Below are 27287 nucleotides of genomic sequence, written 5' to 3'. Positions count from 1 at the left end.
ATACTATATTTTCATTCAACATTCATAAAAAAATAAATAAATAAAAAAATAAATAAAATAAATAACTGACATTGAAACTAACTTACTAACTTTTGAATTAATCTTTATTAAATCAAAAAATCTAATAACTAATTTTGAATGTTGCGTAAATATTGTCAATTTGATAAAAATATAATATCTAATATTATTTAAATATTTTTTTTAAAAAAATTATTATTAAATATGATAAAAATTATTAAAAACATGAAAATAAAATAAAATAAATAAGAGATTAGGCATCAGGCGGCCAAAGCTCAGGTTGTAGAAGAGGGGCCACTGAGCTTTTGTTCCTTCCCGTCCACAAAAGGTGAAAGGGATTGAAGATGACGTCAGAGTCACACAGCCGTGGATGTTTGACCCCTTCAGGAACATCCATTATCCAACGGCCAAGATCTCACCGAACTCACTGGACGGCAAAACCAGTCTACTCCTCCTAGTTTGTTCGGTTTTTTTTTTTTTTGCTCATTATTTTTACGGTGTTCCTCCGTTGGGTCCCACCTCCAAAGAACTCCTTCATAAAGATTGGACTTTGCTTTTATAGCCTCGGATCTTTCACACACGTTTCAGCTTCTCTTTCGTCCCTCCCTTCTCTCTCTCTCTCTAAAATCTTATTATTAATTTCTCGCTCTAAAGTCTAAAAGCTGTGAACTCTTTTCTCTCTTTCTGGTGTGTATTCAAAGGAGAACAAAGAAGAAGAAGAAGAAGAAGAGAAGAAGAAGAATAAGAAAAAGGTACAACCAGAATTCAAAACTTTTCACACGACCTTTTGATTCAATTAATATTCACCAACAGTTTTGGGTTTCTCTCTGTGTGGGACTTTTTTTATTTTTTGCTTTTACTTTTTATTTTTTATTTTTAATAAGTCAATATTTGTTTGGGTTATTTCTCAATGAATTTGAAATCAATCATTTTTCGGCCAGGAAAAAGGGTACTCTATTATTTTCGCTTTTTTATATTTGGGTTCTTTTTTATTGGTTTTGTTCTGGTCCGCATATGATGGATGGCCTTGGCCTTGCCTTGGCCTTGTCCCAATCAATTTTTGTGTTTGGTTTCTTGTAAATTATTGAAAGAGCTTTCTTTCTTACCCTTCTTTTTATTTTTCTATTAATTCGACACGATTATGGTTTTAATAAGTAGTTTTTTGTGTATGGTTTCTCCGTGAAACTTGGGTTAATTTTGAACTGGGTTTTTAAAATTCATATCAATTATTTTCTTACCCTTTTTTTTTTTTTTTTGGTGTGTAGAAATGAATATTGCTATGGATGGTTGTTCGAAAATATTGGGGAGCTAAAGGCTATAGAATTATTTCCCTCTTCCTTTTTTTAATTAAAATTTGTTTTGGTGGGCTTATTCAGCTTTATGAGCCCTGATATCACGGAGATAAAAATAGGAAACGGAAGTATTGTGTGGAGAATAATTCAATCAAAGGTTATGTCGTTCAAAAAGTTGAAAGATACCTACTTTTTAGGGGATGGAAATATGGGCTTGTGGCCATCTGGGTCCTCTCTTTCTTCCTTTATTTGTTCCTTTTAATGTTCAGAGACTGTTAATATGTTTGCTTCTCTTTGTGGGCATGGTTCATCACTTGTTAGCCAAGGTCTTCTTATATCCTTGTGATTTGTTTTCTCCTTTGTTTCTTTCCTTTGTGATATTATATATGTGCTTGTCTGGTTGTTTATGTTTTGTTATGATCGAATTCAACTTGTTGGGAAGTGGGTTTCTTCTGCTACCTGCTGTTTGCTTTATTTAATGATGTTTTTGAGGCCTTTGTTTCTGGGTTGACATCAAATTTTGTGTTGGTAATTCTTTGCTGTTTAAAAGGTTATCAAATTTATAGACGAAAATAGACTTTATCGTTTATCCTTTACCAAATTAGTAGATGGAGTGAGGTGAATGTAGGTTAAAGATGGTATGCTTTTTTATCCGTTTACTTTTCTATAACTAGCCCGTTACTCTGTTTGCTGCATATCGTTTCTGTGCTTGTTGGTCTGATGATTTTGCTTTTAATGGTAGTAACAATCTCAAAAAAAAATTTGTTTTGTTTTGTTTTTTGTTTTTTGTTTTTTTGTTTTTTCTAAGAACTTTTCAAAATGGTGTGGCTACTTTAGAAAATTATGAGCTCAAACTTCTGCAAATAAAATTATTTTCTGGTGGAAAAAGGTTGTGGATCTTCATCTCTAAGCAGGTATGCGAAATCAGCCTGAAAATTGTTCAGGGCACTGTTTCCCTGTTTTTGCTTCCTGCTGATTGGTTGGATCAATAACTTAAAGTAGGGTTCTTGTTGGAAGTATCAAGTCTAACGTTGTCCATATCTCCAGTGATCTTAGACTTGAGCAAGGTATCAAAGTTTGTATATGGTAGTCCAAAGATTTCAGGCCTAGGTATATAAATGAAATTTTTACCTTCATGTGGTTTGTGATTAACGGTGTATGTTTTATTTATCAATCTTGATTTTCCTTGGCAAAAATTTATCCCTATCCCTTATTTAACTGCTTTGTGTCTGCTTGTTTGGATATTTTATTTTACTTGATTTGCGCCAATTCAGGCCGCCTCAATTTAGAATTACGTGTCTACCCAAGAAACTTTTCGCTTATGTAAGTAATTTACCTGTCTACCTGTGTTCTGCAAGCTTGGCAGGACTTTGTATAATTTCCATCAATGTGTGGGTTATGTAAGATTTATATTTATTTGCTTTTCATCTGTAAAATCATTTTTGTGTGAGTTTAAAGAATATAGAGCGCAATTTTGTTATTCCCACTAATACCAACCCAGTGGAGGTTTTGCTGATGTCAAACACTTCATTTATGTTCTTGTAGCGGATTTGAAGTGTACAGATTCATATTCATGGATGAATATTCTGGCAAAAGAGCTGTTGATGGGATTGTTGTCCCTAGAAAGGGATCTGGTCTTGTGCTGAGGGATAATGCGAATAATAGAGATCATAATGCTCAATTTTGCAACCGAACTGGTTGCAGTGGCAGGCTGAGCTCCACAAGAGGTGCTCAAAATGGCTGTTTGGAGAAGGCCAAATCTTCAAGGCCTTTGGTCCGCTCTTCTTCAAGCGGCAAGGAAATAATTGGAAGTTCCTCTAGGACATGCTCTGCGATCGGCAAGGGAAGAAAACCTATCACAGAACCTCAAAAGAAGCTATCTTCAAAGTTGGAATCTGATTCATCTGAAACTAGTAGTGTTCAGGACGAGCCGGAGGTTTCAGAACTCACTGCCCCACCTGGAAAGATTCAGAGAGGGTCTGAAACTGCAGAGTCTAGGAGTGTCACGGTAATGGAGGTGGGAAGCTCTGGTGTAGCATCAGATACAAGATCTCGGAGGAATCTTCATCAAGGCGCTGGACTGCGCAGCCAAGATACTGTAGTGGCTTCCCCTGTATCTATGGGATCTAAGAGCTCTGTTCAGTCCACAAGTGCTGGTGCCAGCAGGTATGGTTTAAGAAATCTCAGATGCAATTCAATATCTGATGTCGTCCCATCCGGTTGCCCCTCCTCAGATTCAAGCCTCAGTAAAAGGAAGGATATGGTAAAAAAGAGAAATTCTGAAGGAGAAAGTAGCTCCACTGCTAGGGGGAAGAAGATGAATGGGTCGTTGTTGGAAGGACGGAACTCCAATTCTAGCAATGGCATCTCCATCTCTGATTCAAGACGAGCTAGGAATTTGCCTGCGTACAGGGATAATGGTATTGCATCAGTTAGGACTAGGAGATCAGTTAATGATCACACTAGGGGAAGGCTCTCCAATCAAGGAAATGGAAGCAGTCTGCCACCAAATGAACCCCCTATTGCAATCCCTCAAATGCTTCGGCCTATCAATGTGAATGGTCCTAGTTCATCACATCATTTCTCTGCAGAAACTCCCTTGAGTCGTGCTTCATCTTACAGTCGACCAGGAAGTCGCAGTGAGAGGTTACGAGGTCTTATGCCAGCTGATCCTGCTGAAGTTGGTAGAACACATTCTTTGCCAAATCCGGATAGCATCCGGCACTACAACATAGATGGGATTGCAGAGGTACTAGGGTTATATAAATTCTTTTAAGTACATCCCCTTTAGTATGGTCTTGTAAGAGCCTCATTATGTGGCACTTTTGTTTGATGATCTTCGTGCAGGTATTATTGGCACTCGAGAGGATTGAACAAGATGAAGAGCTAACATATGAGGTAGTTGTTTATGGGATTTCCACTTCACCTGATTTTTTTTCTTTTCTCCTGAGCTTGCACTTCACCTGATTGACTGTTCGTTGTTAACTCTTTTTTCTTGTCTCGCAGCAAATACTTGTTCTGGAGACCAATTTGTTTCTTAATGGCCTATATGGCCATGATCAGCATAGAGACATGAGACTGGATATTGATAACATGTCATATGAGGTTTGTTAAAATGTTGCTATGGTGCTAAAGTTCACTTACCTTTTGTTCTATCTTGTTGGACTTATTTCTGGCTTACAATTTTTTTAGTTGTACATGCTTGAATTAGAAAGAACTTTCTAATAATTAAGTTATGAATTATAGTTTTATGTGTTCAGAAGGATTACCCATTTGGCTACCAATTTTATGTATAGCTGTTTTTTCTAAAGCATTTCACTGCTACATGAACAGGAATTATTAGCTTTAGAAGAGAGGATGGGAACTGTGAGCACAGCACTAACAGAAGAAGCGCTATCAGAATGCCTGAAGAGAAGCATCTATGAGTCTGCAGCTCCAGAGGATGCAGTTGTGGGCTGCAGTGAGCATAAGGATGATGTCAAATGCAGTATCTGCCAGGTTTTTTCCCCTACAATTACTACATTTACTAATTTTCATTTGCTTCTAAAAACATGGGTAATTTAGTATGGTTTTCCTGTAACTGAAGTCAGGTGTGAACTACCAGGGGTCAAGAACACTGACATGGGAAGTTAATTAACCTTAGAATAGAAATTATCCCACTAAATTAAAACCATTGCAGATTTTGGTACCATCTGGGGTTGGATTCGGTTTCAGTTTCAGTTACTCCTTAGAACAAGTTCATAGAGACATTAAGTATTGGATTCATCGCAATTCCGGAGTAGATGGGATTCTCTACAAACAATTTCAATCCTTATGTTTCATTAGTTGATCAACTAATAGCATGTTTGGGATTGTATTTGAAAAATAAAGCTTTTAAGTTAAAAAGTGTTTTTTGAAAAGTGCATTTTTAGCAATTTTTTGACTTTTTAGACCCTTAAAAGCCATTTCAATTTTTTTACCAAACGGGTATTTTTTTCTTCAAATGGACTTTTTGAGTGTTAAACACACTTTTAGGCCTCTTAAACGCACGTCCAAACAGGCACTAAGAACAAGCCAATGTCTTGCTGAAGGTAATTTTGGGTTGTCACGTACTTCAGTATGTATTAAACAGGATTTGCATGTAATTCCGAACAAATTCGATCTAGTCGGTTTTAGGGCTGCTAACCTATACTTCCAGGGCTTTGAGTACCATCTTAATTTTCCTGATTTTCAAGTGTATTATTTTCTGCAGGAAGAGTATGTGGTTGGAGATGAACTGGGTAGGTTGCAATGTAAGCACAGGTACCATGTGGTCTGCATACAAGAGTGGCTGCGGTTGAAGAATTGGTGCCCCATATGTAAATCATCGGCGGCATCCTCACCATAGTCTTTGCTGTCGTGTTAGTTCCATTCATTAAATCAGTTGAAGGAGTCTGACTTTTTTCTTTTGTACAAAATTAAGTCTCTCTCTTCATCTTCATTGATCTTTCTTTCTTTCTTTCTTTCTTTCTTTCTTTTTTTCTTTTTTAATCTTTGATGTAGATATCATATCTCTTTCATCTCAATTGACTAATAAACGCAGGCTAATGGCTTGATAGGTGGACTTCACTTTGAAATTGTCAATGAAAATACTTCTCTCTCCCTCTCTCTCGCTCTCTCTTTTACTGAAGCGGTATTCTTTATAATCTTGTTGCTGGTGGAATTTCAAGTTATTCTTTAATAATTCAGAAGAAACTTAGATCAAGTGGCAGAGTAATGCTATACATCACTTCAAAGCTTATGTAATGTGATTTTTCATAGCATTAGTGTATGGAAATTGGCATTTTGGTTGGAAAAATTATGTCACATAAGCTTTGGAGGGACGGGAGTGATGAATAGAATCATTTTTTCATGTACTCCAAAAAAAAAAAAAAAAAAAAAAATTGGGGGGGTAGGGGTGGAATTACATCACATGTACTTTCCAAGTACCTTGCATGATTGCACCGCCGTTTTAATATGAGGAGATTCAGTAGTTTGGTATAAGAATGTTATAATATTAATTAAATTATTATTTTTTTATTAGTTTAAACTTTTAAAATAAGTGATAATTTAAATGATTAAATCCCTTATTTTTTATTTGTCAAAGTTTTTTAGGCAACTAGTAATTTAACATAATACAAATTTCTTAGCTTAACGGAGTATTTTTATACAAACATGCAAGTTCCTCAACAATTTTTAGAAAATGTTGTGGCCAGGAACCAAATAAGTTGTATAACATTTTGTATTCTTTGTTTTGTGAATCAAAAGCATGTGAGAATTGCACCAGTGATTCTACTTTTCTTAAGATCTGCTAGTTGAATGAAAGGTGGATTTAAATCGCTACTATTTCATGTCTAAAGAGAATGGGCAGAAAAAAATTATAGGGGCCGTGAGAGGGTTTTTGTTCGAGCAGGGCTCCCCTGTCCAAACGAGCCCCTGCTTGGATGGGCTCTCTGCTCGGACAAAGAGTCTCTGGTTAAACAGAAAAGCTTCATTTCACAAACTCATATCTAAAAAGAAAATGACAAAAATAATAACAAGAATCCCTTACAATTTTGGATCCCGTTAATGAAATGTCTATTCCCTAAGTCTGTTTGCAGAATTTTAAATGCTAAGTTGAAAAAACATTACTTATTTATAAGTCATTGTTTTTTATTTATTTATTCTAAATTCTGAGTTAACTCAAACAAGTTGACCAAAATAATATGTCCAATTGAAACACGTTTGAGCTTGGTATGTTTTAATACAGTTCTCTATTGATTAAGCAGACAATTTCATTTCTTAGTTATAACAAACAATTCCAAAATTCATTAAGGATCTGTACCTTGTATCATCCATTGTCTCTTTTTTGTTTCGATATGTCTTATATTTTTCTCCCTCTGGTCGCTTAGGCTTTGTATTTCATAGTTGTCTTTGTAGAAGTGTGCTAATGGAAACTCTACCCATCGCCTAAATTTAGGTTTAGAATAAGATAATAAGAAATGATATTTAGAAAACTATTATACGACTGTCATACAAATGAAATGACGTAAGAGTAAAAATCAACCTTTGATTTTTTTTTTTACAAGCCCTTGTTGATCCATAGACTGATTTTCATTGCCACGTCATCCCCATTGTACGACAGTCGTATAACACTCTACTAAATAACATTACTCTAAAGTAGTATCTTGAGAATGGGCTTTATGTTGATGATGTATAACTTTTATGGGTTTGTCCTTATTTCAAATTGGTCTTTTCAAAAAGTTGATTGCAGCACTAACTGGTCTGCACATAACTTTATTAGACTAGCTATCTAAGCTGATCAAAGTGAAAGCATTCTCATTATCTTTCTGCCTTTGGTTATTATTGTACCTATTTATTGTTAGATTTATTTATAAAATTTATTTTATATCTAAAAGTTTTATGTTCATTTAATTGAAAGATTCCCCTCTTTCAAATCAATTTTGGAGGAAAAATCAAAACTTTGAAGTACATTGGCTAAATACAAAGATGTCAACTAGTTTATAAAAAAATCCTTCTCATTTAATAAATTGAAGTGATGGAGAAAAGACCTAACAACCAACGTCACCAGGGGCAATGACTTCGGGTGCTATGAGTCGCATTTAGCCGGCCTTCATATATTTTTGCTATGTTCTTTATATTTTTTCCAACATTAATGACATCAATCCTCCCCAGATTGTCACTCTCTCCTCCTCTTTTTCTTTTTGTCTTCTCTTCATGTTTCGGTGTATGTTTTTTCTTGTTGTCTCTTTTGTTTATTTGACCAGGTTAAAATAAAAAATAAAAAATAAAAAGAGCCGTTTTTACTACTAATTCCTAAAGTTAAAGGGGTGGTAAAAGATAAGTTCTGAAGCAAATTAACCATTGCAGACAAAAAGAGGGTGTGAGGACCCAACAAACACCTGAAAACATAACCATTATAGTTTAAGAAAATAACGCGGGAAATGGATCTAAACAAATCCGGTCCCGTAGTTCCTCGACCGAAATGCCACATTTACAACGGTATGTAGTGCATACCGAAGATTGGACCGCTGAACAAGGGGTGCACTGAGGATGACTACGATGAGTCCACTGAGAAAGATCACCTAAACCACATTCATTGACAAAAGAGCAATGCTCCGCGATAATTCCGTACAAAAAAGATAACCATTCCCACTTTATTGAGGAAGGAGGTGGAGGTGGACGCTATGAGGCGAGAACTAGAGCCGAAAACTAACATAGGAGGCAGGGTGTGTACCTCACACGCCGGTGGAGACAACGGCGCATGGACCCCATATGCCAGTGGATTGGCTGGTTGGCAGCGACACAAGGTGGATCTGAAGGCAGAGAAGCCAGTAAAAGGGCACGTACATGGCAGAGGGGTGGCGGTAAATCTAGATTTCATCTTCCTACAAAATAAGGGAGAAAAAGAGAAGATAGAAAGGAAAAGAGAAAATAAAAGTACAGATTTACTATCAATTCATTTTCCAAATCCTGCTGCAGCCGGACCAGCCTTTACTGTATGCTATAAATGACCTACAAATAGGAAGACAAAATTGATTTCATTGATCTCAGTAGCTACCCCACTCACAGAATTTAAAGAACCCCTTTACTTCAGTGAAGGGGGAGCGAAGGCTCATTGGGAGAGAGCTTAGTTGGAAGAACCGTCCTCCAAGAAGAATCCATCAGTTTTTTATAACCAGAAAAATCAGAAACAGGCAGGATAAGATCTATCGCCAGCTCACCAAAACACCAAAAAAATCACCAAAGCTCGAGGAATCTTAGAACCTGTCAACAAGTTTTCCACAGTATTATCTGTATCTACTTTTCCCATTTCTCCTTCTACCACAGTTTTTCCGTTACCTGCAATGAAGACATACTTTTTTCTTTTTCTTTTTTTTAATTTTTATAAGTAATGATGCATTAAAGAGCTCAGATGGGCGCAACTCAAATACACAAGAAGTATACAAGAAAGCGACTAAGTTGGGGAGAAAGAAAAAGAGAACATAAAAAGAAAATTAGGAAAATTGATCACTAGGGGTGCAAGCCAACCTGCAGTCCAAGTAAAAAACGTGTACAAAAAGCAATGAACACGGTCCTCAAGGTTATTCAACAAATCCTCGAAGCATCTAGCGTTCCTTTCATTCCATAAGCACCACATAAGACACAAGGGAGCCATCATTCATACCGCAGCACTTCGGGATTTTCCACCCGACCACCAACTAGCAAGCATCTCCTTGACGCTTCTAAAAATAACCCAACACATGTTGAAACAAAAGAAGATAACATTCCACAAAATGCGCGCAACCCCACAGTGAAGAAAGAGATAATCCACAGACTCCCCTTCCGATTCACACACACAACATGGATTAATCACAACAACACCTCTCTTCCGAACATTATCCAAGATAAGAGATTTCCCAAGGGCGGTCAACCAAGCAAAAAACGCCACTCTCGAAGGAACCTTGGTGCGCCAAATAATTTTCCAAGGAAAATTGTTGGCCTCTTTAAGGACAAACTTACTATAAAAGGAGCGAACCTCAAACTTCCCTTTTCTAGATGGGATCCACCACATTCGGTCCTCCCCTTCCCCACGCAACGAGAGCGAATATAAGAGCGAGAATAAGGAGGCTAAGGCCATCTCCTCCCAATCATGAATTCTATGAGCAAAAGTAACATTCCAATGAACCATACCATTTATATACTCCCTCATATCCACAATGGAAGCAGCCTTATTGCTAGCAATACCCCTTGGACAAATATGAACATTTCCAAGGGGCCAACCTTCTAGCAATCTTCTCCAACATGTCTTTCCATATAGCCAAAAGCTTGAACGAAGCCCCTAGAGAAAGCCCCAGATACTTCAAAGGCAAAGAGCTGGTGCCACATCCCAGAATGCCAGCCAACTCACCTGCCTCACCCATACCTCCGACAGGGACCAAAACAGATTTGGCCCGATTTACTTTTAACCTAGAGACAGCATCGAAACCAACAAGAAGGGCTTTAATAAATCTAATTTGGTTAGGAGCAGCCCCACAAAAAACCAGCGTATCATCAACAAAAAGGAAGTGAGAAACAACAACCCGATTAGACTCTCTGGCACCCATATAAAATCCATTGATGAAACCCATGTTGATAGAAACATTAATCATCTTGCTGAACGTCTTCATAACCATGATGAACAAAAAAAGTAGAAGGGATTGCCTCGTCTCACCCCACGCGAACTCTCAAAGAAACCGAAAGAAGAGCCATTGATCAAAACCGAGAACCGCACAAACGAGATACAATGCTCAATCCATAAGCACCATTTCTCACCAAAACCGCACCTTCTTAAACAATAATGAAAACCACATCTTCTTAATTGTATGCAATAAAGACATACAAAACTGAAAATAGGACACATTACAGATACAAGATTGGAACATTGTCCAATTGCAAACTATTGTCATTAATAATAAGAAAGAGGCACCCTTCCAAGAAAGAGGCACCCTTCCAACTTATTGCAAGCCGGTTTTCAAATATAAGTTTTATTTAAGGTTTGTATTATGATACCTTCGAAATGCCCCAATGGTGTAACACCGTCGACTTATTGGCCACCACCACGCTGAGTATGAGATTGAATGAGTTGTGACTTTGCGACCGAGTCTCAACAGGGACAACCTATTGACTGGATTAATATGTTTTGATATTATGTATGGGCATAATATTAAATCATTGAAAACCAAACGTTGAATGAAGCCACCGAAAGAGAGAGCTACCATCAACTATCCTAAACGTTGGCTACAGAGCGTGAGTCTTAATTATCCCACGTTGATGAAGTACAATCTTAATTATATGTATACAAGATCTTGAGCACTCTCTTTATAAACCGGTTTTCAAATGTAAGTTTTACCTGAAATCTGTATCACATCCCCTTTAAACTGGGGAGTTCTAGGATTCAACTAAAGACAGGAGGATTTTGGAAAGTAAGCCCTACCTCCTCAAATACATTTTTCAAAAGTTTGTTTCTCTTGCACCAGGAATAATCAGCATAAGATAAATTACAACCTTTTACAGGGTTCACCACCCCCACTAAAATCCAGGGCCTAGTCCCATTCATTGCATGCAAAGCTCCGGTTTCCTACTCATTGGCTGCATATTGAATGCAGCCGCATGAACTGACAGAAGACAAGCCCACATGAACTGAATGCACCATATAAGACATGCAGACATGGCAATTCTGTCAGAGTTTCACTGGCTCACAAGCTCTGCATCAGTCGGAAGCAGATACTCAAGCCAACAGAAATCATGGCGGATACGTAGAACACAAATGCAAAGCAGATATCAGGCAATCAGACCTGGCATTCTGTCTGGTGCATCGATACCCGTATGGCCTATCACAGAAAAGAGAATACAAACAATTAAAGCTCAAGACTTTATCTAAGACTAATGCTACTTTTTATACTAGCTGATATAAAGTGTTTTAAGTAGCTTCCTATATCAGTCACATACAAAAAACAAATGAAAGACTTAAAACAAAACGAATGTAAAGAATAATATCACTCTTCATCCAATCCTGCAAATTAGCTTGACTTGGGGTAATACGATTCCTCATTGCCAAAAGAAAACAGCTGCCTCAGCAATGTCCGAAGACAGATGTAAGCCTTTAACTAGTAGGAAACCATTGTTACCATAAGTAATTCTTTCTTGAAAAAAATTATCCAGAAGTAAATAGCAGCGTTATCTTAGTCACTGCATATTTGGCTCCACCTGCAACTGTTACATTGCATATGGCCATCGCTACTGCTGCTTGTAGGCAGGTTGCCTTTTCAGTTCAATCTTGATGTTCGCACCAATTAGCACCGCGACCTAATAACCCACTTCGAAAACTCATCCAACAAGTATTTCAACAAATATCATTGAAAGCCCTCAAAGATCTAACACTGCTGCAATTGACTCCAGATATTTCCCAAGTGTCTCATTTATCCAACTAAAACCAGCGAACACAATAGCTACAAAGGTAATGTAGCCCACATATGATAGCTCTACAACTGGGAATTCTAAAAGATTACCTGTACCAAAATTCTAGTGGATGGCCAGCAACACCAATTACTTCAGCAACAACCACTTAGAAACTGGAGCATCAGCAGAACTCTTTGTTTCCCGGTCTTTCTTTGGTCTGCTGAAGTGAAACCTCCTGCAACATACATAGGTTGTACAGCAAGTATTGAGGATGATAAGGTGGCATCAGGAAGTCGCTCAAATCACTCACCCACATTCCATGTCAAGTTTATGACCACCATATTTCAGCTGTTTGTATAGATTACAAGTTGCCTTCAATTCTGCTCCAAGGGGGCTGGGCCACTTCTGATAATAATTCCCAGCACACCCTTTTTCAAGGACATTGCCAAAACAAACCGTCGAAATAACAAGGATTATATCCACAAGCAATATTTTTTAAATGTCACGGAAAAATTGAAGAAAAGATCACTAATTCCATTCTGTATAGAGATCTTTGTCTCTAAGCAAAGGCTTGCCAATAGAAGATGTGCTACAACAGTACTACAAGTTTATTTCCTTCAAACGTCAAGCATTCTTGTACTTCTCATTCACTTTTCATCAGATTCTGACCAATGGCGCAATTAGGTGGAGCCCCCCCCCCCCCCCCCCCCCCCCCCTCCTCACCTATGCTGGCTACCTGCTCAAAGTTCTAACCATACAATTGTTTAACTAGCAGAATGCCGGTACAAAAGACATCTTCAATTCCTCAAGCAAGTAGACTATTGTTTTAACCATAATGGCCAAAAGAATTCTTTCAACAAAGATGTGAATTAGGAAGGATTCCCCCCAAACACACACACAAAAATGGGTAAAGAGAATGTGATAAATCAGTCTACACAAATTACCACATATATCTAATGAATATGCCAATAAGTTCCTACTAACAGTCATTGCTTTCCCCATTAAATGTAAATAGCCAAATGTTTTCTATGATGCAGTCATCCAGATAAAATATATTATAGTTACTGAACCAGATTACCCACGCCACCTCTACGTTTTGCATGATAAGTAGTTAAAGTAAGCTAATGAAAATGTAAATACTCAGCAGGCTTAACCAATCTATGAGCTTCTAAATCATATCTTAGAAGCAAAGGCATTGAGGAAACAGCTGCTATTGACAATATATATAACTACAAATAGAACACTATTTTCCCATTATAAGTGGCAATTTCCAGTTGTGTTTGGAATGTCCTCAAGTCAACTGAAAACAGAAATCGAGTAAAATCTCACTTTTTCATAATATATAGGACTGAGGTCCTCAGCAAATGGAGAGTCCAAGGATTGCAGGAAGAAGATGCAGTCAGAAAATTATTGAACAATTCTATTTCTTTCAGATACCAAGCATTCTTGTGCGTTTTTTCCCTTTTGAGATTCGCAGAAAGCCTGCACAATATGATGGCTCTTCACGGGATAATTGCTTGAAAGTCCACCATATATTAAGCACGCCCTGAGAGACCTAGAAGTGTCAGCACACAACTGAAACTACTCACTGAAACAACAGACTAAATAAAAAAGAAGTTCAATGCCAGATGATTAAAAAGGAAGGATGCCATTGCAACAAAGACGCGCAACAGAGACTAATAAATGAGAAATTAAGCATGAACCTTTCAATAAAACACTCAGCATACTGCACTGCTTCAAACCCAGAGAAATATACTTGACTTTTTTGTTCCTGGCCTTAAACTAAAGAATAACTTATGATATCTACGCTTTGTAGCACAGATGCAACATACTACCCGAGGTAGTGATCCATGGAAACTTTTACAGCAAAAAGGATTGAAAATTGGAGATGAAACGAGGAAAGATCAAAAAGGATACACATGCAGGATACCAGTTAGAAGCTACCCAACTTTTAAATTGTGACTACATATCTTAATAAACTAAATCAGATAATTTTCACATATCTTCTACGAAACGTGAAAAGATTCCATGAAAACTTCAAATGCTTTTTTTCAATCAACATCCACTACTTTTTCATTCAATTACGAATTTCTACTCATCTTATTCATAACAGTTGCCCTCTTAATCCAATTCCATTTTTTTTTCAAATGAAGAATAATAACCAAAAGCAGGTGTTACAAAGGATTCAAATGTTGCCCCGGCAAACTGGTTATTTGAGATTCCCAAATCTTAAACACCACACATCAAGATCACTCTCAGACTCCTTGTTATGGCATCGACACAACAAAGACAGCAAAATACAAGAACATTTATGCAACCACAATTTTTTGCATGATAAATGGTTATAGTAAGCTAGACAAAACACACAGAGAATGACTACAAGGAGACCTTCGGAAATAATCCTACGCTGTAGGATCTGTAAGTAGCATAATTACCATAAAAATATTACTCGTACAGTTCATGAGCACATTAGTAATAAGATATTACAGTTGCATATGGAAACTCAAAATTACTTTCAATTTAAAAATTCATTTACCAGGCGAAAAAATAAATAAATAAAAAAGAAAGAAGGAAAGAAAGAAAGAAAGAAGAAAAATTCACATATAAACCATCTGGGAGAATATAATGGGCACCAGAATGTCATTAACAGTATAAATGAATTTCCCAATTTAAAAAATACATACATCGCATAATGCAGATTTTTGCATATAACTTTACTCCTTACCAAGCTAGACAACAGTATAATTTCAGCACCTTCTCAGAGATTTTTATTTATTTTTGATAAGTAATGTTGTATATATCAAAAAGCGTAAGAAGCCCAAGATTTGTAATGACGGTAGAAGACAGCCAACAAAAATGCTGAACATACAACAACGCAATCAGAAATGGGATTTGTGTTAAATAAATTCCCAACTGTCAAGAGGCTTCACAGCACCAATAAGGCTTATGCTTCCAGTTGAAACCCTCTAGCCTCAATTTGCAACCGACGGCGCATTATTTGAAAGTGAGTCACCGGGTCATCATGGACATAAGAAGAGAACTGGCTGCATCAACAAAGTTTAATAAAAGTCAACAAGCCCCTTAAAGCAGAACATACTGATCCAACACTGCTTAGGACAAAACCAATATGTCTGGATCTACTGTACAATGAACTTGTGCGCAGAAGTTTAGCCAAAATGCTCCAGATGTTGCCCCGGAAAAAACAAGAAATCAAGCAAAAGACTTCTGCAGACCTTACCCAATTTTGCATATGCAGCTATCTTTTTTGCCAGATTCAATTAGCCTGGTGCTATTTCAGCTTGTGTGCAGACCTTGCTCCAACCAACTCAAAGCAGGACCTGAACAACCACTTACAGAACACATCCATCATTTAATGAACATATGAGCACGGTCCATGGAACCTCCTGAAGGCCCAGCACTGCTTATATCTGCTGTACATCCCTCGGGATCTCTACATCATACAATCCCTTTTCCTTTTTTGTTACCAAATACATAAGACAAGTACAGTTGCTGGCCACAGAGAAAGCTTTCTGGGCAAGACATAGGAGCTGAGCAAAATGGAATCTGAAGATATGACAATTGAATTCAGGTGGTTGGCCTGCATCACTTCATCCACATCTTCAACAATAGCGTCTTTGGTTTGATCTTTCCTACTTTGAAAAGGTTGCATCTGATGATTTCTTCATTGTTGATCTTTCTACGAGTAACTGAAACCAAACCTCCATCATTCTCAGGTTGGGTTGTGCAAGTCCTTGAACCTAATACACATCCTCAAAAAGGCACATCAAACCCTAATCTTTCATTTTAAATTTATCCTCCCTGTTACGACCAACAAGAACTTTTTTGTAAATTGAATATACAGGAGACTGGTTAATAATAAAAAGTAAGAATTTCCATTGCTATAAAAGCTTTCACTGGATGGCTCAACCAACGCTTGCTACCTGCTAAATATTTTTTGTATAGTTTGCTTCCATATATTGAAACTGGTAAAGTTTTTTTTTTTTAAGTAACTGGCAAAGTACGATAACTCATGAGAAAGAACAAAACTGATCAAAAATTTTAGAAAACAAGACATGTTTGGAGAAAAGGTGTGTCAAAGTTCACAAGATCAGTGAGTTGATCATCAGGATATTAGTATAATGGAGATATACTCAATATTCCAAGCAATGATAAATGAAACAAACCATTAAGCATGAGCCCCTCCATAAACTGTATTAGAGTGCTTTGCCAGCTTCAGATCCACATAAGTATACAAAACAGCAGTCGAGAGGCAAAAACTCACTTATCAGTAGGAAGACTGAATCAGAGTAAGCAATAATGTGACAATCACACTGATCTTCAGCCCAACATCACATCACATATAACATATTGATATGCATAAATTTTTAAAAGATAAACAGATCTGCACAAGTTAGGAACCATATAGACATGGCAATGAGCTAAGTCAACTAAAGTTGATTGATTTCTTTATTTTATTTTTTGTGGTAAAACTAATGCCCATTGCTTTTTTTCCCCTTCAATATTGTTTTACCAATTTTTCCCCATCATAGTTTTTTAAGTAAAACTAGCAATGAGCTGAGTCAACCAATTTCATGAGTTTCAAGTTTTTTTATCATAATAAATAACTACATTAATCCAATCCGAGGTTATGAATTCAATATGATACATTGACCTGCCAGCTATCCTAGATCAGTAAAAATCAATCAGAGACATGAAAATTGGTTTTGGACTCCAAGCCTTTGAGAGCAATATATATCCTTTTGAATGGTAAAACAGAGTGAGAAACAGAGTAGCTTCCTAGCATCCACTAATTTCATCATATGCAAAAAAGAAAAGATATGTCACCACTGCTATTTGCAAGACAAAATAGTGACAATGACGGTCATAAATGTCCATTCGAACAACACTGTGAGGGAAGACACATTAGCAGCAGGATGTTCAGGTGTCATTTGGTTAGAACTATGATGTCAAACCATTAAGGAGATAATAATGGATGTTAATGTGTTATTGATATTCAAATTCCAATTAATTCTCAGAGTCTAACATTACATACAGAGCATTACTGCAGCTCTTACACAAGTGAATTTTTTACCTTTCACCAAGCTACACAACAGTATCCCTGCAAAACTCTCTTAGTTTTTCCTCTGCAATGGCTGTAAATTACAGGAAATGCTTGAGATCTGTAGAGATGGCAAATACAGCCAAGATCAATGCTAAAGATACAACAGAGCAACCAATCATGCGCATTCCATTTGAATGTGCCACTTGCTTGGTTGCAGTTAAATAATTTCCTGACCAGTCCAGGCTCTGCAGCAGGCAAGTACAGACATTTTGATGCTCAAGCCCACAATTGATTTGCAAGGCCAGAGCTTCAACCAACTGGGAGGAATCTCGTTTATCCTGGAAGTAAGAACAGAACTGAGTGCATCAATTATCTCCAACAACAGTCGCTCGCCCCCCTTTGCACCAGAACGTACAAAGCCATCCACGGTTTGAAAAAGCAGGTCCTTGTAGGGAGGTTTCATTCTTCAAATGCCTGCATATTAATTTTCTCCAGCAGCAATGGCCAATCTTCCCCAAGCTGCTGAGGATTCAGCTCCATGGCAACTTTAAAATCAAGCAAAGATATTGAGCCCTGGGGTCTTTGCTCCTGCATAACTTCCACAGGCCCACCACTACTCTGCATATGTACATGATTACTTGGCCACATGCCATTGATAATTTTGCCTTGAGTCAGCTGCTTGTGGACAGTGTGCTTTTTTGGCTCATGTGTAGACCGTACTCCCACCAACTCAACACAAGACCTGATTAACCGCTTCAAGTACACATCCAACATATTATTCAACATATTAGCACATTCCATAGAAACGCCTCCAAGGGCCTGTGCTGCTGAAATCTGCTCCATGCGTTTTCTCAGAGTCTCCGTATCAGACAATCCACCACTATCATAACAACTACCAAAATCACCACTGCTACCCAATGGCATAACTTTGCGGGACCCACCTACACTAGCTGAGCAAAACGGAATCCCAAGGGGTGCAAGTAGAGGACTTCTATAGAAACTCGTGCGGTTGGACTGCTCCACCTCTTCCCCATCTTCAATAGCAGCTACTGCATTCTGATCTTTACCATGTATCCTTGGCTTTTCGGCAGGCCGCTGAACAGCACCCTCCCTTTCATTCTCATGTAGCTCAGCAACTGCTTGAAGATGCTGCCCCGGTCTCTGATAATCAAATGGAGTCAAATCACCATTTTCCATATTAACCTTACTATTGCTATCTTCTGCTCCCATGGATTGATGTGAGACACACTCGACCTTGCAATTTGGTCCAAGTGGACTTGGCCTATCCCTGAGCTTCCTATCACGTATCCCAGACCTACCCTTTCGTGGGGACACTGGCAGAACACCATTCGACCAAACTGGTACATTTTGATTCTGATTCGGAAAAACAGCCCCACCTTGTTCATGCAGATCCTCCCCAACAGGAGAACTGTTTGGAGCTTGTATCACAGATTTTTGAGGACCTGGTAAATAAATTGGTGGCGGGGTCTTGGCTTGGCATGCATTCTTCAAGATTGAAATAATGAACTGATTGTGCAGTGGAAGATTCTCTCTCCCAAAAGCCCGAATGCAAAAACTTTCAAATTGACTCTTGCCCAATTTGTCACTCAAAAACCTATTCAAGTGAGAAAAGTACAATTTCGCCTTATTAACCCCAAGCTTCTTCACTATCTGAGCTTTCAAGTCAACCAAATCAATTCTCGAGCTCTGCTGAGGTTGCATTTCTCGAGAAACAGATTCATACACCGTCTGCAGAATCACAAACCCCCCCCAGTAACCCCAATTCAACCCAAATTGCAGTTATTTCTGTTTCCAAACGACCCAAAAATTTCCCTCCCACATATCATTCAATGCGCATCCAACGAATCACAAAAACCCCCCGAAAACCCCAACTCCCAACCGTATTACCAGTATTCTTATTTCCAAACAACCCTGAATTCACCGACCCACAAACCATACAATGCAAACCCAAATCTCATCTTCTCGAACCCAAAACCCTAGAGATCAAACCCACCACGGAGCTCACAAAATCCCACCGAATCAAGCTCAATTCATTGAAAACCATGCCCAATCAAAACCCTAAGTTTGAATCACCAAACTTTGGGTCAAACGGCACCGTGCGTTCTCACGCACTTCACGAACCACAAAATTGCACCACAGCACCAATCAAAATCCCCCCATTCTTTTCCCGAAATTCAAAAAGCTTCAAACTTCAAAACCCGAAATTTGAAGTTGAACAAAAGAGATCAGCGAGTTCAGCAAATTGAGTTTGGTGGGAACATAGCAGAGAAATCGAATTGCAGAGAAATGAAGCACAATGAAGAGCAAAAACTACGCTTGAGAGTATGGGAAAGAGGGTTAGAGATTTATTGAGCTCTGACCTTTCGAAGAACTCGACGAATTGCAGAGAAATCGAACCTGAGTGACTGGAGGGTCCGAATCTTCGAAGCTTCGGCTCTCGCTCTCGCTCGCGCTCTTCTTCTATTTTTCTTTTTCAATTTTATTTTTTTCACTTCCGCGCATTATTTCTTTTTTTCTTTTCTTTTTTTCTTTTTTGTGGGCTTTTACTGATTTTATATTTGAGCTTTGCTCTGTGCAGCTCGATCGCTGCTCTCTCTCTGTCTTTCTCTCTTTCTTTCTTTCTCTCTCCCCGCTCTCTTCTTTCTCGGGTTGCTCTCACGAGGTCCGGCCTTGTAATGTTTTTTTTTTAAAAAAAAAAAAACATTATTTAATTTTTTTTGGTGCTTGTTTGTGTTTTTTATATTTATTTATTTTATTTTTTGAATATTTCTTTTTATTTATGGATTATTGCTTTTTTTTTTTCTTTTTTTTTTTTTTAGGCTACTTGTATCACAATTTGAAATTATTTGACAATGTGAAGTCAAGTTCTTTTTTTTTTTTCTTTAGCAATATTTTGGATGACTTGAACCAATTAGCTCAAAACACAGAAAAATGATAGATAGGCTCGTTGGAGGGAGCCATGACTTCCAATGGCTATCTCAAGTGAGCCGAAAACTTTCAAAATACACAGATTGTATTATAATACCAATATAAACCCCTTTCATTTATTAGCAAATGCCATTAAATAATAAAAATAGTCTTAAGGTGATAGATGTCTACAATAAATAGAACATTATCACTTAATTCCTATATATTCTAATAAAATATTACTACTCGTGAGGACTCTTATTGATAACTATGATAACTCCTACCATTATCTACAATTCTCTAAATAATATCTCTAATTATTAGGATCGTATCATTGGAAGTCCATCCCACATAGCCACACTAAAATTTAATCTTTTATTTTCTTATATTTAAATTTGACAAAGAAGTTAGATGGAAGGGATTTTAAAATGGTATTATGTGAACTTAAAAAAATAAATGGATAAGATTTTTTGTCCAAATTGAAAAATAAAAATAAAAATGCATCCTATAATTAATTAGTCAGGTAATAGTAATGGGTCCTATTGTAAAATTCAATCTTACCATGATTTATATAAATCATCAAAAGCAAAAAAATAACATTATACTCTACTGTTATAATTATACTTATCTACACCATAGGGCTGCAAATGCAAACAATCTAAGTTGTTTATGAATAGTTTGGATTCAACTCGGGTTCAGTTAATTTACTAAATGAATTGAACTTGAATAGAAATTTAAGTTTGTTTATTAAATGAGTCAAACTCGTATAAGGCCAATTTGCGTACGAGCTTATATAAATTTGTATAATTTTATTTTTATTAATTTTCTAATATTATTTTTAACTTTCAATTTAATACATTGTATGCGAAGGCAGGGCCAAAGTTTCATTTTGGTAGGAGTGTTAATACAGTTATGATTAGTGGTTATCGGCAAAAACCGCTAACTTTAACAGCTTTAACGGTTATTAAATTTCATTAACCGCAACCGTAACTGCCTAGCGGTTAGTGGTTAGCTACTAACCGCCGGTTAGCGGTTAGTAAAACATGTAACGGCCCGCTATAATTGCTTTTTCAAAATTGAGTTTTTTTTTGTTTTTTTGGATTTTTTGGCCTTTCTCAAGATAAACATATAACCAATTTTTAGTTTTGGGCTTTTTTTTTTTGGATCATTGTAGCATTTTTACCTCATTTGCTTTTTTTGCATTTTTAGTGTCTTCTTGGGCCAAATTGCTGTAAAAAGAGCCCATATTGATCTTCATTTTTTTTTTTTTTTTTAATTTGGAATTAAGGATAAATTTGAAATTTTATAAAAAAGTCAGGGGCATAAAATCTGATGGAGGGGTTCAAATTGACTGCAGTTGAAAGTTCAACGGTTCAAATTGAGAAGTTTTGAAGTTTGGGGGCTTGTTAAATCGCATGGTAATTCAGGGATGTAAAGTGAAGTTACCCCTAAAAAAAGGGAAAAAAAAAAATGCAAGTTATACAACATTTAGTCATTTACCAATGTTTTAACAATGATTTGAATGCAGACTTAAACACAACATATAAATAAAATTTAACAATCCGTGTGGGTTAACTCTTACACAACATATGATACAAATAAAATTTCAACAATCCTTGTACACAACATACTCCCATTTGGTCCTCTAGCAAAAACCTGTGGAGATCACAACAAGAAAGCTTATAAACTTAACATAATAATATTAAGGCACAAAGCATGTACAAATGTGAAATGTGCTTAATAATATTATGACAATTCAAAAAACGATAACCTTCATTACTAACAAACTTCTATGCAAAAGATGAATCGGCCATTAAACTTGAAGGTTGAGGCATATCTACAATAGAGCAAGCTAAATGAAAAAAAATAATAATAATTAAAATGAATTAATAAATAATGAAAAGTAAAGTGAATTTGCAAATAACTAATTTATTAACATTTACCTAGCTTATCAAAGCCTGCCAAAATCTTTTCCAACTCCTCGTTGCTCTAATCTCTATCTCACCATCGTCTATCCTTAGCCAAAAACATTAGAGTGATATCAAACCCCATCATGCTTGATTTATATGCCTCCCATAAAATTCTAATAATCAACTCAACTAAGGCCTTATTTTAATCAATTACTTTACACTAAAACACCCAAAGTTATAATATTCTTATCACTTTAGAATCATCCGACTACAATTAATAGCTTAAGAAGTTTGTCTAGCCATATTATCACTCTCTTCCTAAGCCATTTAATGTAGCAACTTATTCCCAATATAAAATGCTTAGAAACATTTACAACAATCACTCTTTATCATATGACATATTAGCACCTAAACCCAATAAGCACCAACTTCCATGGATCACATAATAATCTATGGTCAATTAACACTCTAAATATAATTTATCCCCTCCAAATAGCAACCCTATTTTTCATACACTAAAAGCCCCAAATTTAATTCAAACTACAAAATTAGGGTTTATGCCCATATTTCCACAATTAGTAAAATTGGACTTTTAATCCATTAATCTAACAACCTAGAGCTTGGATAATGCATAAACAATCCACTATACACGAAAGCCCCATGTTAGTTTTAGGGATTTAGCCCATACTAAAAATACCACAATTCCTAACCTAATCACAAATCCCACAAATCATCAAAATTTCAAGCTTCAAATCTATTGGGTAGAACTAAAATCATAAGAGGAACTAGAGATTTCAGCAAGATAACAAAATCTCCAAAATCCAATGTAAGAACCCTAATTTTCGGACCTAATCAAATTCTCACAAACCCATATGCTTTCAAGCTTCTAATCCCATGGGTAAATCATAAACTACAAGAAAATGTTAATGATTATACCTCAAAAACACCTATATTCGGAATCCTCTTTGATTTCTTCTTCTTCCTCCCCTTTCTTTCTCTTCTTTCTTTTCTTTCTTCTCTCCTTTCTTTCTTTTCTTTCCTGGCAACAGACCCTCTCGAATCCCTCCCTTATCTCACACTCACTTGAGCTGTGAGCAATTGGAGGAAAATTGCTCCCCTTAAGAGCTTGCTGCATATGGGACATATGTCCTTCATGCACTCAACTCCTGCTGTACAACAATACAAGTGTCTAGTATGTTGTATGAAAATGACACCTTAGGTCCAAGTGTCCACCGAGAAAGACATAAAAGCATGTTATATAACATCTGTAACTTTAGGTCTCAATCAAATGGGTCTATTAGGCATGTAATGCTTACATCTTAGCACTTAGGTGTCTTAGTGTGAACCTATCAAGATGTAGTTATAAAACTTTATAATTAATCCTTAATAAATATAAATCTTTTGACTACCACATACCTAAAAATCGCTGCCTACTGTTTCAAAAAAATTGGAAGGAAAAAACTCCAATTGTTTGCGCCAGAGCTTAGTGAAACCCTAAGCCCCCCTTTAGAGCACCGCCGCCTCAGGGGAGGAGGGATGCAAAGGAGGGATGCCCGTTGCCTGCATCCCTCCTCCCCTCGACCTTTCCACTCCGAGTACTAGTATTTTACTTGATGTCCCTAGTCCCGGTGTCCCCTTTCTTCCCCCTCCCCGCCTCTCCTTTCCCCCTCTGCTTTTTCTCCATTTTTTGCCTATGGTCTTGCCGTTCCCCCGGCCGCTTTCTTCCCCGCCATCTCCATCTGCAGTGTTCCCTGCTTGGGTTGAAACGGGTTGGGTGCTGGATCGGCTTGCCTTCGACCGATCCTTCGTCCTCCACCTGGCTTCCCCCGACGCCTGCCCACCTCCTTGCTTCCCGGTTCTGCCGTGCCCATCCCACCTTTTGCAACCGTTCCGTCGATCCGGCTGGATTTGTTTTCATTTCTCCCTGATTGTGCTTCTTTGCTTTCGTTCTTTGATTTTGCTTCTTTGCTTTCGTTCTTTGATTTTGCTTCTTTGCTTCCCGATTTTTGTCTTTAGGCTTGTTTCTGTCTTTGGTGTTTTCTGTTCTGTTGTTCTTGTGTTCTCTCTCGGTGGGTACTGCTTTTGGGGGTTTTCACTCAAACTCTCCCCCTCCTTGTTTGTTTCTATATGCCGCCGATCTCCTTTGCGCCCGCTTCGCCGCTCACTGCTCGCTGTCGGGTCTTTTCACGCGCCCCTCCCGCGCCAAGCTTTTTGTGCCACCTTCCGCGGCGGTTTTCGGCCAGCTCGCGATCGGCCTCCTCCGGCTGCCGTGACCTACTTTGTGTGTTTTTCGCGTTTATTTCCCTGTATTGTTGTTTTTCTGTAATTTCTTTTCCTGCATTTGTTTTTCTGTTCCCTTTATTTCCCTGTATGATTTTTTCTTTTTGCTTGTAATAAGGCTCTCTCCTCCTACTTTGTTGCGCCCAGTTGCTGCCCGTTATTACTAGTCCAAATCTTTGGGTTGTGGATGTGAACTTTATCCTGGCTTTCGAGTCGAGGAGGATGAGTATCGGCTTGGGGGTTTTGCTCTCAAGGCCGAGTATTGGCTTGGGGGATTTTGCTCTCAAGGCCGAGGAATAAGTATCGGTTAGATGGTGTCTGTTTTGATGCAGATCTAATTTTTAAACCTGATAATTAATCATAGGCTAGCGGATCCTGTGTTATGGTTGATTTGGTCTGTTGTTGATGATTGTATCTTTAGCTTCGGCTATATTTACTTCGGAGCTTTTTGCTCTGTTTGTAAGAGTTTTAGGCTCGCGACTTTTATCAATGAATGAATATGGTATGTTTCAAAAAATAAATAAATAAATAAAAATAAAAATCGCTGCCTACTTGGATCATTAACCCATCCAATTAATTTCCCAAATCGCAAGTACTTTAACTACTTGACAGCTTGACCTATTAAACTTGAAAAAATTAAAACTCCTTCAACTGAACTCCGAATGACATGAAATTTGGCTTAAAATTTTTCTCATTCAAAGGCTCACAACATATCCAAAAATCATAGTAACCCATAACCTTTTGGTACCTTAAAAGTTCCTTGAAATTCCGTGGCTCTGTTTGATTGAAATTCCTGTTATGACACTTGCATCTTCTAAAAATCATAACTCCTTCTACAAGTGTCCAAAAATCATGAAACCACTTTTAAAATCTTTCTTTATCATCATTATATAAGGTCTTAAAACAATTTTATTTAAAGTCACTCATTGAATTTTTAGCATCCAAAACAATGTGACTTTTCTTTCAATAACCCACTAAATCTCTAACTAGCAATTTCACTCATCTTTCACATTAAGTTTATTTACCTAACTCCATATAAATCTTAATAAAATTGCAAATCTTCATTATCCTAAGATCACATTTATTCTAGGGTATATATTTCGGGATATTACACATACAGTTTAAATCATACCTTGCCATGACTCCTGAATCTAACAACCAATCAACTGGAATTCTAAACTCTTTGTATCGTGAAATAGTCCTATTCCTTGTACGTAAGAATGCATTTACACTATTTTTCACTTTCAAAATATTGAGAGAACGATAAGAATATATACTTCATTTACATAGCAATTAACAAGTCAAGGTATAAAACAAAATAAATGACATCCATCTAACATACTCTATTGGGCATGAAAAGTGGTCGAGAGCATGCTTTAATTACGCAAGATTTGGAGATCTCCAAGCTATACCATCCCATTACATAAACCCTTCAAGCTTGCAAGTTAGCCAACCCCTACCTCCCCCTCTCCTCTCTTAGCAAGCTGCCATGGCTCCATCAGCTGAGGTTTTATGCAACAATTGTTCTAAAGCTTTTCCCACCCATGAGAGAATGTTGCAACAACATAAGGCTAATCATGCTTTTGTGATGTTTAAGTGCTTCAAGAGTGGGTGTGAGAGTTATTTCTTCACTAAAGAGGAAAGGGACGATCACATGAAAAGTAACGACTATTAATGTTTATCTTTATGTTTATGATAAATAATTTACTTTTTGGATTATGAAGTTATGTTATCCTTATGTTGTGATATCCAAATGATTTTGCTAGAGGACCAAATGAGAGTATGTTGTGTACAATGATTGTTGAAATTTTATTTGTATCATATGTTGCGTAAAAGTTAACCCACAAGGATTGTGGAATTTTATTTATATGTTGTGTTTAAGTCTCCATTCAAGTCATTGTTAAAACATTGGTAAATGACTAAATATTGTATAACTTGCATTTTTTTTTCTTTCTTTCTTTTATTAGTATAACTTGTATTCTTAACAAGTTATGATTTACCTTTAAGAACTTTTTTCTTTCTTTTTTTTTAAACTACAAGTAGATGTAAATTAATGTAAATTTTGGGTTAAATATTTTAGACTTTTCAATATGGGCTCCTATATGTTTTTTTTTTTTCCTATTCAAAGTGGGAGGGAAAAGGGAAGCAATCTATATGCTTGTTAAAGTGCACATCTTGATGCCAAGAAGACCCTGAAAATGCAAAAAAAAAAAAAAAAAAAAAAAAAGAAGGAAAAAAAAAGTGAGAATGACAAAAAATAAAAAGCTAAAAACTGAAAATTGGCCCAAATGCCCAACTTTGAAAAAAACGGTTATAGCGGGCGGTTATATGTCACTAACCGTTTAGCGAATGCAGTTAGTGAAATTTAGTAACCGCCTAGGCGGTTACAGTTAGTGGTTATTGCCAATAACTGTTAACCGTAACAACATTTTCACTCCTAAAAAATATACAACCCAAAAATAGTCTAACACCACAAGCATTAGGTATTCTAAGGCTACTAGATCCTTATCAATACCTTTGGTATTGCATCAACAACATTATTTATGTAATCCTAGGGTTACTACATTTGTATAGGTATACATATGTGTCCACAGTCTCAGTTAGTATAAAAATTATTGACTTTTTACACTGAGTTGACTTTTCATTTTCTAACTGAGTTTACAATAACAACTACTTTTGACTTATAATTTTTTTTTTAAAAAAAAAAAAAAAAAAAAGTTGCAAATGATGAAGTAAACACAGTAGTTATGAAACACTTTGAAACATATTATTTAGCTGTGAATATATATATATATATATATATATATATATATATATATATATATATATATATATATATATATATATATGTATGCACTTATCTCCTACTTTGAAACATAC

At 36.8% G+C, this 27287-nt stretch overlaps 2 protein-coding genes across 2 annotated transcripts; one reads left to right on the top strand and one right to left on the bottom strand.

The window, feature by feature from the left end:
- The first annotated feature begins 602 nt into the window (after positions 1 to 602).
- LOC132190258 (uncharacterized) lies at positions 603 to 5930 on the top strand. Its single transcript, XM_059605194.2, has 6 exons — positions 603 to 770; positions 2856 to 4059; positions 4158 to 4208; positions 4317 to 4415; positions 4644 to 4808; positions 5542 to 5930. The coding sequence occupies exons 2-6, from the start codon at positions 2884 to 2886 to the stop codon at positions 5674 to 5676; spliced, it is 1626 nt and encodes a 541-aa protein (XP_059461177.2). The 5' UTR covers positions 603 to 770; positions 2856 to 2883; the 3' UTR covers positions 5677 to 5930.
- Positions 5931 to 17202: 11272 nt separating this feature from the next.
- Positions 17203 to 19955, bottom strand: LOC132190610 (uncharacterized). The gene is made up of 2 exons (XM_059605648.2): positions 19671 to 19955; positions 17203 to 19499 (listed from the first exon to the last, which is right to left on the bottom strand). Exon 2 carries the CDS (start codon positions 19009 to 19011, stop codon positions 17749 to 17751), a length of 1263 nt encoding a protein of 420 aa, XP_059461631.2. The 5' UTR covers positions 19012 to 19499; positions 19671 to 19955; the 3' UTR covers positions 17203 to 17748.
- Between the last annotated feature and the right edge of the window lie 7332 nt (positions 19956 to 27287).

This window comes from Corylus avellana, chromosome 9 (assembly GCF_965113065.1).
Source record: "Corylus avellana chromosome 9, dhCorAvel1.hap1.2, whole genome shotgun sequence".
Lineage (NCBI taxonomy): Eukaryota > Viridiplantae > Streptophyta > Magnoliopsida > Fagales > Betulaceae > Corylus > Corylus avellana.
The sequence above is the reverse complement of the archived record's forward strand: the minus strand, read 5'-3'. Positions and strand labels throughout refer to the sequence as shown.

What these genes read in the sequence shown, in the direction of transcription:
- LOC132190258 (XM_059605194.2), top strand. Translation starts at nt 2,884, where the DNA reads ATGGATGAATATTCTGGCAAAAGAGCTGTTGATGGGATTGTTGTCCCT. An exon ending in ACATAGATGGGATTGCAGAG is followed by an intron (nt 4,060 to 4,157) that starts GTACTAGGGTTA and finishes ATCTTCGTGCAG; the next exon opens with GTATTATTGGCACTCGAGAG. An exon ending in ATGAAGAGCTAACATATGAG is followed by an intron (nt 4,209 to 4,316) that starts GTAGTTGTTTAT and finishes CTTGTCTCGCAG; the next exon opens with CAAATACTTGTTCTGGAGAC.
- LOC132190610 (XM_059605648.2), bottom strand. Translation starts at nt 19,011, where the DNA reads ATGCAACCTCAGCAGAGCTCGAGAATTGATTTGGTTGACTTGAAAGCT.